The sequence below is a fragment of the Rhea americana genome, unplaced genomic scaffold (assembly GCF_003343005.1).
Source record: "Rhea americana isolate MKP2758 unplaced genomic scaffold, rheAme1 scaffold_2, whole genome shotgun sequence".
NCBI classification, from domain to species: domain Eukaryota; kingdom Metazoa; phylum Chordata; class Aves; order Rheiformes; family Rheidae; genus Rhea; species Rhea americana.
Window position 1 is genome coordinate 15,178,750 of NW_028186149.1, and position 13,216 is coordinate 15,191,965.

The window sequence follows — 13,216 nt, forward strand, 5'->3', positions numbered from 1 at the left end:
CCGGGCCCGCGTTATCCCGTTTGTGAAAACGGGGTGCAGCAAACTTCCGTCTGAACTGCGGCGAACTGCGACCAGCAGCCAGCTGCAGCAGTGCAGGGCATCTACTTCGCGTTGCGAAGCCTGAGAAAACCAATCAGTGTTTCCCACATTCACATTCAGTTCAGTTTAATGAACAGACCAGGTAAACAGACACATGCTTTCTGCAAAAAGCAAGCGGTACATTGAGCACAGCTCTGTTTCCTTCACACGGACTGCTGGAACAGTGCAATCTAAAGAAAGGTGGCTATACAGATGCAAGTATATAGAAGGGAGAAAAAAATAACACCAGCTGACATACGTCTTCAGTGTTGAGGAATCTSATTTTTTTCATGCTATTTTAAAATTTGTGAATGTGGTAATTTCAGATCAGCAAATCAGCCAGCAGTRGGGAGCATGTATTCTCTATTACATGAAAGTATTAGACACGCCACTCTATAAGGTCCCAGAAAGCATAAAATACTATCACTGGGATGCTCAGACTTCATACAAACAATAGATGAAGTGTACATAAATTTCAAATTTTAATTCAAATTCTCAAGTTCCTCATGAAAGGGAATCCCATCTCCCACTTTATGCAAAAAAACAAGCAAAAAMCCCCAACAATCACAAATCCTGATAAATTGCTACACTATCAATGAYTCTACAAAAATAAGATCATCTCTTAAAATGTACTTTTCTATAGCAAGAGAAATGTTAATGGTTTACAAGAAGGAAGTAAGTAATTATCCCATTAGGACAACCTGTACATTGTTTTAGCACAGTTCTTATTTTGCAGTATTTCAACTGGTATAACTGAACACACATGCAAATCTAAGATAATACAGGATGTCAATAGTCTACCACACAGGAACAGAATTTAGAAATAATGGTTAGTCATCAGCAGCACACAGCTAAGCTGGCAGAGAAGTCTGAAATGAACCTCATCTTATTTGAAAGTCTGATACACAACAACCCTCCAAAAAAAAAAAAAAAAGGACCAAATCTTGATTAAGAGGAAAAAATTTGAATTTTCTTGTTGCATTACTAGTTCCAGTTCTCTCCCCCTTATTTAATAAAATAACTGAAGTCTAGGAACTTTCTAGAATTTACCACATAGAGATAAGATACTTAAGGGCTCAAAAATATTTTGATAAAAGTTAGTTTTGAGTTAATGGAATGAAATATAGCAAGCTGATACTGCTAGGCAGTGCCTACAAGCACTGAAAGTCCTCYAGCTGCCTGCATAATGAAAGTTAATTCCCTTACAGTCCAAAGCTCAAAATATGTACAACTTAGTTGACAAGCAGTAGCATGAAGCCCTGTTACTACCTGAAGTCCCTAGRAAAATGCTTATTTGATTTTAGAAACTTAACATCAAGCCCCTGCTGAACTACAGGTTGAATTTTGGTATCTATTCTGATTTAAAGGCCTAGGAAATTAAAAAGCCTATTTAATAGAAAGCCTATATTAGATCAGATGCTTTGCCTTGGCTGCAGCAGTCTCTCTATAGCAGTACAGTACACATTAAGATGGTGCCACAAAGAAACAGACACAGCTTCAAGCTAAATGCTAGTACCATTTCTGAACGAGACTGAAACAACACAGTTTCTAGGCATCCTCAAAGTCAGTCATCCATTGTACATGATCAAACAAAGAAAAGCCTCACCTTTACTCTTCTGTGGCTCCTGAATATCAAAAAGAAGTTGAGAATAAACCAGGCACACTATGACTTCCAATTAACAGGTTTTTCTCATGCAATAATATATTTTCTATTTCAAACTGTAAAGATGCCATCAGTCTTGTACATAAATTACACAGAGGCACAAAAGAGCCAGAAGGAATTCAAGTAACACTCAGTAATTCTGAAAATGCTTTCTTCCCTGCCCCCCAAACCACAGAGGTCTTTTATATTTATTAAAAATAAACCAATTTTCCATCCACACAAATTGAACAGMTGACGTGCCAAGTAATGACATACTGATTTATTTTGCTGGATAATTTTTCGTGRAAGATGAGTTATCCACACAAATTAGTCTTTGAAAGTCTGAAATCTAGGTACCTATCAGGTTAGTAGCTATTATTTAAAAGAAACTCAACCCATTAAAAAAATATACAAGTTTCTTTACACTACCTGAGGGTAGCTAAAATATAGTGATAGTTTTACAGTGTAGTGGTCATATAAAAGAAAAATATTTTGAACATTTTCTTTATACATAATTTCAGTTAGAAAAGAGTTTAATGAAAACAAACTATTTCATATTTTAAATTAATTGGTGAATAGGTTAAGAAAGAAAAATAGTATTAGAACACTGCAGACATTCCTGCTGACACCACTTTGAAAAATTACAACTTTTGGTCTTTGTTACAGCTGTTGTGAAAGTCTTCCTACAAAAGCCGCAATGTTCCCTTGTCTCCAAGAAATTAAAACAGCAAGCTATTGTAAAAATGAGGAGGTGTTTTAAAAGGCATTTCTTTTAGCTTGTAAGATATAGCCTTTAGACTTGATAATTCCTCTGCTTTTAACAATGACTGAATACCGGAGAAGCCATAAAGGAGTCCATTCATGAGCTTTCGTGTTCGGGATGCTTTCCTGAAGAACTTCTTGGAAACTGGCTTCACAGAGCAGTTCTGAAGTTAAAAGGGGATATTCAAGCTTTAAATAATGTCATGTAAGCAGCTGGGAAAAAAAACACTTAGTAAGAGAAGCTTTTGCCTACAAATATCTTAAGCTATACCAAACAGTCCACAGATCCATTCCTCTGGAACATGAGGTAAGTTCCTGAAYGTTATTGAGACACTTGTTTTTGCCACATCAACAGCAACCAGGACTAAYTAACTGAGATTTTTACAATACCAAGAAGGGTCTATCAGCAGAGTCATTAGCAGGATGTACCAAAAATTAAGTTTGAGAAGTCAGCTGGATAAACTAGAGGTGAGTAAAGAGTAAGGCTAAAATGAATAAAGTACTGAGCAGTCTCAGTTACCTCTGCAGTCATTGGAAGCTCAAGATGCAGAACTTCTCCCATAACTAAGCTCATYTGTGCAAGTCCACAGAGTGTATATTTGCCTTCTGCTCTACCAATTTTTCTATTGAACCAAAATTAAGAAAAAGAGGCTTAAATGCCCTTGAAATAACACAAAGAAGAAAAGGAAGCAGAGTACAAATCCTGCAGGTTTTCCTCTTAAAAATCAGTCAAAGGAACAATCTCTTGAGTGTTCCCAACCAAAACAAGAAACTTAACATTAGCAAGCAACACACAAGAAAAACCACTCCTTGCTTTGTTCTCTACCCCAAATCCTCTTCTATTTCATGACCTTTAATAGAGTATTTTTTGGGGGTATAAAATTGCAGGTTGCATTTTTGACTTCACAGGACATGGAATCTGCCAGATAGAATTGTCATTCATCATCTGTGCTGCAGCAGCAAGTGCTGTTATGTGCTCAAGCACTAATCAAATTCACTACTAATGACAGGAGTATTATAAAAAGTGTAATTCACCAACACTGTCATATTTTCTCCTTTTGGGAGAGGGGAGAAGAGAGGGAAAAGARGGAAAAAGTATGATCACCATGAACAGTTGGTCATGAAGAAGAATAGAGTCAAAAAATGAGCAAATATTGTTCAAGACTTAGTTTACAATTCCAGCAATATATTTAAGATATCATTATAGTAAGGAAGATTAGACATGGTACAAGAGACACTAATGCGATATCCCATAGTATTCTAGGGAGCTGGAGACTCAAGAGTTTTAGATCTGAAGGAAAGTCTCAAAGTCCTTCAATCATTAAAAAAAAAAAAAAAAGAATTACTGTTCTAAACAAGCACAGAATTTACACTAAGTCTTGTCTAAACAGGAGTCTTTCAAAGAACTGACTTTTTAGACAAAGTTACTAGTTGACCAAACTTTTTGATCAAAATCAACTAACYAGGCTTTGTAAGTTGTTTGGAAGAGCCCCTGGATGTATCTTTCATTTGCCATTTACTGGGCTTCAGGAACACAATTGATTTAATTCTTTTTTTCGTTATTGGAAATAAGTAATTTTTGAACAGCATGTAGTATATAGTTCTCAATGCTTTGTTCTATTTGCTTTTTTATTCTCCAGTTAAAACTATTCCAAAAGACTACCCCATCCTGGAAGATTGCTTTTATCTGTTTCGAAATAAAAACTTACGTTCTTAAGAGAAATATTTTATAAAGGTATGCATTTAGAATTTTGTTCTGGATTCAAATGTAACAACATTTGAAGCTCAAAGAAAAAATATTCCTTATTTTGTATAAAATAAATGTATTCAGAAGTCATCTACTATGGTATCTGGTGAAGTCTTACCTTTTGGATCATTGTGAGTTAATAGCTGTATGTCAAATTCTTTTGCAAATGCTGTGAGATCAGGTGGCATAACACAACAGGAAGCTAGATTTACTTGGTTACTACTTGGTTTCACCTGAAAGTAACAGAGTATTTTTATAAGAAAAAAGCATATTAATGTACTTTATTTTAGCTGTTTCCTGATACCCTCGATCACAACAGAAACAATGCCTGACTGCTTGCCTTTGCTGTTTTGAGGTCTGAACAAGAATAACCCTAAATCTGCAGGATGCTTAACTGGTAATCCCTTTCTCTGCAATCTTCTGCAGCACAAGACCCAAAACAAGAATAGACACTAATGTCAAATACTGGTATAATGAAATATATACCAATGCATTCTGGCTTCCAGTCTGCTGTGCTCCCTGGAGCAGCCGTTCTTCTCTTCCTAGCAAGAACATTATGGGAGTTCTAGATTGGAAAATATTTCAAATTGAAAACCCRATTATTTTTTAAGGATATATACTTTTCAAACTTCGAAGTCTCCAAGTGCCTAAATGAGATTAAGTTACAAGGGAATCTCCTCCATTGACTCTTTGTCTGCTCATCACAAATTACATCCGTGATCACCACGTAAGTTGTCATGAATGCCCCCAACTATTATTCTCTCAATATATGCAACAGTTGTGAGTACAAATCAAGATTCTTTGTATGATCTTATACAGATACAGTATGTTCACAAACTGCAAAAAAACCCACAAAATGGAGAAAAAGTACAGTAAGAGGAACATTCAAAAACCTAATCAGGAAACAGTAAATTCACAGGCTTACATGACAATACTACTGCAGACTTCCTTCATTCAAACATGACAAGAGGCAATAAGCCTCACTTGATGAAAAATCATCATGCCACTTGATTCATAGTCTGCCTCCCTCCTTATACTTAAGTTTAGAACTCAAGCAAAGAGAAATCCTTCCAAGAGTAATAAAGCTGAAAGTGAAAAAGACTAGACTTTTACACAGTCACTAGAATAAATCTGAAAGTGTTTAAGTACTATTTATATTCTTTTCCAATACTATTTATAATTCTTTCCAGTCATAAAAGCATCCAAACCCAGACCCTCACTACACCTGCTACTGAACAGACCCCAGTTTCCAGTCTTTGCTGGCTTTCACATAAGAACATGGAGCAAGTGACAATCACACTTGGAGACTCCCCCACCTTAAACAACAGTGACTATCAGTAATATGCTGAAAATAAAAGTTCTAATTAATAATTTGTATATAAAACCATTTACAGTAGAAGTTTATTACAATGTGACAGCTGATGCAACTGTCTCAGAAACACTACAAATAGGAAGTTTGTTCTCACCTGTGCCCACAGATACAGCTGCTCTAACAGTATTTTATCTAAGTCAGAGGTACCTATGGCAACAATCTTTTTGTTTTGAACTAGATTTTCGAGTTCTTGCCAATAAGGTTGTAAATATTCCAAGGACAGGCTAATTCCATCTTCAATAGGAGGTGGGGCGATAATGACAGAATCTAGCTGAGAAACTCCGAGTGCAGAACACGCTGAGGAAAAAAAAACAGAACAAAAATACTGCGAAACTGTGTGCAAAATAAGAAAATAAGTACCACAAGGCTTCAAATTCTGCAAAAAACACATCTGTTTTCACTCTGCTCATTTGCAATTCACCATCTGAGAACTTTGAGAGTACCTGTAGTCAAGGATAGTAACACAAAGATTTTAACAAAGAATCAGAGATAGAGCTGAAGGCCAAGTTTCAATTATAGGTCTCCTAACAAAACCAAATGCAGCCTGAAGTTCATTTCTCCTTTTCAGTGTTAAAAATATATTTTTCTTCAGGATAGTGATGACCAATACAATTTCATTCCATCAATTTCTTACTAAATTCATAACCTTCTCCACCAACTATAACCCAAATAAAGGACACAGAAGATCTATGCAGTGTATATGAGGARTAAAATAAAAAACCCTCCACCCCATTATGAAGATTTAAATTGCAACAGAAAAGTGTCAAGTCTTGGAATGTTGCAGAGCTCTATAAAGGATTCAAGTCATAGGGTCTCTTCTACATAGCAAAACGAATAAAACAAAGTCACTAAATAAAGTATTTTCTCTTGCAAGATGACTACCAACATATCTTTAGCAAAYGATACTAGAATTTAGAATAAAAATACTATTAACTGGGGTACTGCTAGGAAAGAATGATGTCCAACACTTATTTGAGAATCCCTCAGGCCAAAAGTGGTAAAGTTCAGTACTTGTGTTGTTCACAATCRTATCTATGATAGACAACAGACCTTTAGGTATCCATACAGCTATTTAATTTTCATAAAACCTATTTGGTCACCTGCTTGCAGCACAATTCTCAAATAGCAATCTCAGAAATACCACACATTCAGCACTGAAGTTCATACTGTGTTAAGAAAACCACAACAAATAAGAACTGACAGGAGCCTACAATATCACTGTTACTAAAATATTGTGTGCTATTTGCTATTCAACCAGTTTTGCATGAAAGAAAAACTTACTCTTGCTAGAGCAACGAATCAAATTTGAGTTTATGGACCAAAGACTATTGAGGAGATGGGGGGGTTGTCTACATTTATTAAGCTTATTGACAGAAGAAATCTTATTAAAAAAAACAACACTTTTTTTCTCTCCAAATTACTAAAGTCCTTCCCTAAATAAAAAAAAGAACATACTGCGACAATCATTGAATATCTCTCTCAGTTGGATAAGCTCTAAATTCCATTCCTAAATATTAAAATCATAACAAAGCCCTACCAGATGTTCACGTCTCACACTTACCTAAGCCAACTGCATCTCTGATTGATGAAGAGTTTGATCCAATGATGAAAAGTTTTGCTATTTTTAAAAGAAACTGGAATCAGTAACTAAAACAAGCCAGGTATTACCAAATAAACAGGTATTTAATACTTTTGCTATATGTACTATACATGAGTTCTTGGGTAAARGGTTCTTAAAAATATATACCAGCTAGTTCAGAAGACTGAAAAAAAAAAATGTTCTGAAAGGTGACCAATAAAGACACTGTTCTCTTAAATCTGAAAGTTGTTGTATAGTCTCAAAAGAGGAAAACATCTAATGGATGATCTGCATAAGCCATAAAGCTAGRATTTAGGCATCAAAACATTAAGTGGTAATCATAACATCCTGTTTAAAAAAACCCCAAATATAATAGCACAAACAGATCTCTTCACAACTTACTGAGACTCAAAATGTACTAGTGTTAGTTTGGACTGCCTCCTTCAAGTTCATCATATTCAACCTGGAAAAGTTACGCAAACAAATGTGCTTCCAATGCTATTTCTTAATTGCAGCATTATCTGTAATAATTGTATCAGAAAAGTCAACTAAAGTTCATAAAATACAYTTAAGATCTGTTGAGAGGACGGAAGCTAAAGCAGGAGAACGCTGAGTTGTTTCAGGTATCAAAATTAATTCAAGATTTCCTTGGCCAAATTATAGCTTACTTATATCAAAGTAGGACTGGGCATATTATTGTTATTTCACATAGCAATTACAAAACAAGAAAGAAATATAAGAACACCCTACTGATAACAGCATATGAAAACTTTTTATCATCACTGGATTTATCCTCTGACTCTGTTCTTACCTGATACTTTCAACTCATCTCTTTCTTCAGGATTTATTTTTTCTATRGCTTGAGCCACAGTACATTCCAGAACCTCCAGTACTTCCTGTAGTAAGTACACGAGATTTAGGAGCAACCCATTGCTAGAAGACAGTAATAAGCTTCTCAATAATGCTTTTAAGTAACTCAGCAAAAATACCTTGCATCACAATTGGAAATAAAAATGCAGTGACACAAAGAAGAAAGTAATCCAACACTTCTTGACTTCTATGAGGAGTAGAGGAAAATAAAAAAGTATGAAATGACCTCTATGCTCCTAATATCAAAAATATGAATTATTGATCAGTATTTCTGGAATAAGCTTTAACAGTGATCTGCTTTTCTGATGTGAACRGCTCACTGACAATTCAAAATGCCTAGCTAAAAATAATAAGGAAGGAAAAAAAAACAAAAAGGAGAACCCTCACAACTGGATCATTCAATTTAAAAAACCCCAACATTAGAACTAGTAGTTTGGAGTGTTGAATGTAAAGAATTTTGCATAATAATATTCTGCAATTTCAGCAAACCTAAACATGAAAATGCTGAAAAAGAGAGAGATTTAAAACAATTAAAATAACTATAGTAAAAAATTGGAAAATTTGAGGTTTCACTCTGTCCACATCTAAGGCTAGAATGAAATCTTATGTCAGATGATACAATGTGATTTTTCTTGAGGCTTTATCTACACAAAGCTTGTGCTTTTTTATACATGTATATATATGTGTGTGTGTTTATATACAAACACAAACACACACATTCTTCAACAGGAACTGTTCCACAATCCCTGTTGGAATTACAAAAAACAAAAAAACTTAAGTGAGTCATGGAGTTACCCTATGCAGTCAGTATTTTTAAAAAAGTTAAGATTTTTAGAATCATCAAAAAWCGGTGTAATTCATAAAAGAATGTGGAGTTATACAGATAATGTTTTAAGAGAAAACTTGATTTACACTATTAACTTTAAAAAGAATAGTACACCTTATGAAGACAAATGTTTATATTTATCTTCTCAAGTGATCATTCAATCTTCCACAAATCATATAGTAATAACTGCTTCCCCACACTCCAGTGTGGAATACAGCAATTAATAGTTTATGCCATTATTATCCAAGAACCAACAAGCATGAACAAAAAAACTGTCAGGAAAGTTACTTTTTAAATGAAGGATGTTAATATCTCACAGAGCAAATAATCATRCAATCATAGAATGGTAAGGTTGGAAGGGACCTCTGGAGATCATCTAGCCCAACCCTCAGCATGGCCTATACGGGGACTGAACCCGCAACCTTGGCATTAGCAGCACCACGCTCTRACGAACTGAGCTATGTATTGCATATCATGTATTCAGTGAGAGCTTATTACTGCTGTGTTGATTTTCAGAAATAATACTGAAAAAGGAGCAGATGAATACAATAGATCTTGATGTCACTTGGCCAGGACCTTGCTCTTAATTACTACCCATAAACCTTTATCTCTTAAAGTAAGAACTGCAAGTTCTGAATCTTCAGCAATATTTCTGAGACTACSAAGGCTACACTTAAAAGTTCCCTGCAAACTGGGCAATTTTCATTTATCTAGTTTATCATCGCCACAAAATAGTCAAAATTCAGAAAAYTCTCTATTGAGTTTTTACAAGCACATTAGCAAACTTGTAAGGTAAATTAGTTTTTTCCAGTGGTCCTAACAATAAGCTTGAAATCTTATTAAGTAGGACATTAAATTTACTTAGAAGAATTGTCTTATTTCTTATCAACAAGATTGTTTAAACTGGTACCTTAGCCTTTTCAAATTTACTAAATAAGAAAAAATRGAGGAGCTGAGAGGTATTTTAGGATATCTGGAGTTGCAGTTGCATTTATAGAAACTTAATAGATCAATTTATATCTTTAAAAGGTGCAAAAAGAAAAAAAAATATTTAGCTGGTCACATGTACCACACTCCTGAGATGCAATACGTCTCCTACCTGATTTAGATCTTGTCCAATCTTTGAGCTCCACTCATTCAGTGTTTTTTGAATGCAGTCCCGCACCTATAAAATATTTTTTCACATTCTTGTATAGTTACATTATAACTGCACAGAAATACAGTAATTCATAGGCATGTTAGGAGGACTGATAGAAGGTAAATTAACAGCAACATTCCTTCAACCGCAGAAGATTCTTCCTTCATAGTTTCTACTTGTTCAAACAAGTTTAACTCTACTTACATGTTTTCCTCTTCACAACGAATTTTAGTAGTAATTTAAATAATGCCATCTTTCAAGGAAGAGAACATGTCTAAGAAAACAGAACTAGTTTTATTAACGCTGAGATTCTTAGGTCTGAATGTAGTTGGACAATAATAGCATATGTGCTACATTGCTGGAAATGAGAATTCATTAAATATTCAATATGTTTCATTATATTCATCACTTTTTTTCCCAAAATGCACCTGACCCTTGTCCTTTACTGCCTGTCTATTCCATTTGCCACACCATTTATGCTTTTAAGGCATCCATTACTGAAGGTGGAAACTAAGATTCTAACTTGCAGTTGCTTTTTTCCTGTATCCACAGATGCCAAATTCACCTGACTAAGATTCTGATAATGGGTGGTCTTAAACTTAATAAGGTATTACTGCTAAGTCTTAACAAGCTAATTAACTGCATATTGCACCAATGCTTTAGCTGCTGCAGTGCTCTAGGTTCCCACTTACACAGCTTAGGAATTGTTATCCAGTGGGCTAAGTAAAGCTACAATCACACTGATACCTACTGCAGACAGAGGCCCTTCATGAGCCACTGCTTTACTTCACTTCTCAATAGTGTGTATTGTGTGTGTGTGGATATCTACTTTTTGTATCATCATACAAAAAATTGAGTTGTAATTTCCTGTGGCAACTATCATCAATTCAGAGAACACATAACATCAGGTGCTTGTATGAACCGACAAGTAYGGAAGGAAATCCGCCCCATCCCAAGTAAAAGTGATTAGCAAAATGTTTAAGACATAATACAGTAAAATATTTTGTGAATACAAATAAAAATTCTAACTGTTCTTTCTTAGYCATTTAAAAATGAGAAGAAAAAATAACTGAGTCAAAAGGCAAGAGTCAATTCTTTCCCTCCACCAAATAACTAATCACAAGCCTGGAACTTCTTCAGTACATTTTGATGTAAGTCATGTTCTCTCTTCCTTTCTGAGGAAAAGTGGCACGATATCCTACATATAACTACTTCAGACCTCCCACACATTGTACTTCCATCAAGTCATTATACACTAACCTCTGTCCCCAAAGCACACCACTCCTCTCCCCCCGCAACCCATACACCTCCTAACACAGGTGAAACACAGCGTATTTGGCCCCTTTGACCAGCTTTTCCAAACACARTTAGGTCCCCAAACTCCTAACTTAGCTCAGATTTTGTAGAACTTTATCTTACACCAAAAAAATTTACACACAAGTTACTCTAAATAGAGCAATTAAAAACTAATTTATTTCYAATAACTAATGATAATTATTTAGTTTGGAATTCTAGTAACTCCCAAAAGCAGGCAGTCTCACATATAATTGCAGATTTCTCTAAACCCGTGAAGAAAAACATCTTAATTGATTACACATGCATCACTTTTATGTAACTCTCCAGAGACTACTGACACAAGGCTGTCTGTTATGATACAGCCAGCTTTTTGCTACAGAATCTAACCCTTTTTCACATAACACACCAGAAGGTTGCCATGTGATAGTAACTTTTAATTTGGCCTGACTACATATTAAAAGAAATAACTCTCATGTGATGAATTCTTCCTTCTTATTACATTACCCTTCTAGACAGCCTATTTTTTAGACCATTTTTACATGATTTGTATGAAATCAAACAACTTTGGCAGTATCAACACTGTCACTATAGAGGATTAACCAGCCGAAGTTATAGTTCTTGTGGTTATTAAGTGACTTTTCAAATCACTATGTAATGATGAGACAGCAAATATAGCGCTTCTGAGGACTACGGCTAAAGGATATCCGCCCATTTGTACAAGATTATCTAGCTGTTGGCATACATTACTAAAGGTAAATGAATCTTTTTAAACTATTATTTTAAAATATTAATTCATTTTTTCAAAGTTTTAACAAAAAAATGCAATCTGTAGTCTTTAAAGAAGACAGTAATGGCTGAGACCTAACACCAACAAGTTATCCAAATCAATTTCAGAGGAGAAAAGAGAGTTTTCATCATTTGCACTGCAAGTTCAATTTAGATCTCTTTTGCTAAACAAGCATCAGCTATCTCTTTTGGCATTCGAGACAGTACTTAATCTTGGAACAGCCATTACTCTTCAGGACCAGAAACACTGTCTGGTTTCATCAGTAAGAGACTTGAACATAGCAAAGTTTAAAGTTTCACCAGGTAGACAAATGCCCCGGGGGAAGGTGCCAGGGCCTCTAACCTGCTGCCTGCAAAGCTTCTTCTGGCTAAAACTCTACTACTAGCACAGAGCGCGCCTTGGTTTTCACGCACATTTCGATAGCAGAAACACACTGGCTGAGGACACGGAATTAAGCCGCACACCAGGCTCTTTCGAAGACTGGGCAGACCTGAGAGAACCCGCGTTCGGCCTAACCCGACTAACTTTTAACTAGGCTACAGCACATAAAACAGACTTCAAGAAAAGCCCCGCTATTGTTTCTATTTCTTTTTCACGGCACAGCGCAGCCCGCCCCGCGAGGCTCCCCGCCGCCGGGGGCCGGCCCGGGCAGCCCGCCCGGCCTCCCCGCCTCCGCCAGGAGCCCCGAGAGGAGCGGCCCGGAGCTCGCCCCCTTCGCCCGCCGCGCCGCCTTGAGGCGAAGCCCCGGCGCCAACGGCCGCCGGCGCCCTGAGGCGAAGCGCCGGGGCCAAGGGCCGCCCCGCGCCCGCCCCCCGCTCACCTCCTCGCTGGGGGTGGCCGGGCACTTCTTGCGCAGGCAGCCCCAGTTGAGCAAGTTGCCGGTCTGCAGCGTGAGGGTGGTCGCCTGTTCCAGGAGGGCGCGCGAGCCGTCGGTCCCCATCGCGACGCCGTGCGCGGCGGCGCGGTGACTAAGCAGAAGTAACGGCGGGAGAGCGCTGTGGAACCGTCCCCGGTCACATGGCACGAGGACAGGGGGCGGCGAGGCGGGCCCCACCGGCAAGCAGCGCACTGCTGCGCCCGCCCTCGCGGCCGCCGGCGCGCAGCGCAGCGCAGCGCAGC

At 37.0% G+C, this 13,216-nt stretch overlaps 1 protein-coding gene across 3 annotated transcripts; it reads right to left on the reverse strand.

The window, feature by feature from the left end:
* Positions 1-148: 148 nt before the first annotated feature.
* Positions 149-13,209, reverse strand: GCLM (glutamate-cysteine ligase modifier subunit). Of its 3 annotated transcripts, none has more exons than XM_085303591.1 (7): positions 12,918-13,208; positions 9,976-10,041; positions 7,992-8,076; positions 7,163-7,219; positions 5,696-5,898; positions 4,348-4,462; positions 149-2,646 (listed from the first exon to the last, which is right to left on the reverse strand). In XM_085303591.1, the coding sequence occupies exons 1-7, from the start codon at positions 13,035-13,037 to the stop codon at positions 2,477-2,479; spliced, it is 816 nt and encodes a 271-aa protein (XP_085159717.1). In that variant the 5' UTR covers positions 13,038-13,208; the 3' UTR covers positions 149-2,476. The 3 variants fall into 3 exon arrangements, with proteins under 3 accessions (XP_085159717.1, XP_085159719.1, XP_085159718.1); XM_085303593.1 differs by having other exon boundaries at positions 2,596-2,671; positions 12,918-13,209; XM_085303592.1 differs by lacking the exon at positions 149-2,646 and adding an exon at positions 2,650-2,695 and having other exon boundaries at positions 12,918-13,209.
* Between the last annotated feature and the right edge of the window lie 7 nt (positions 13,210-13,216).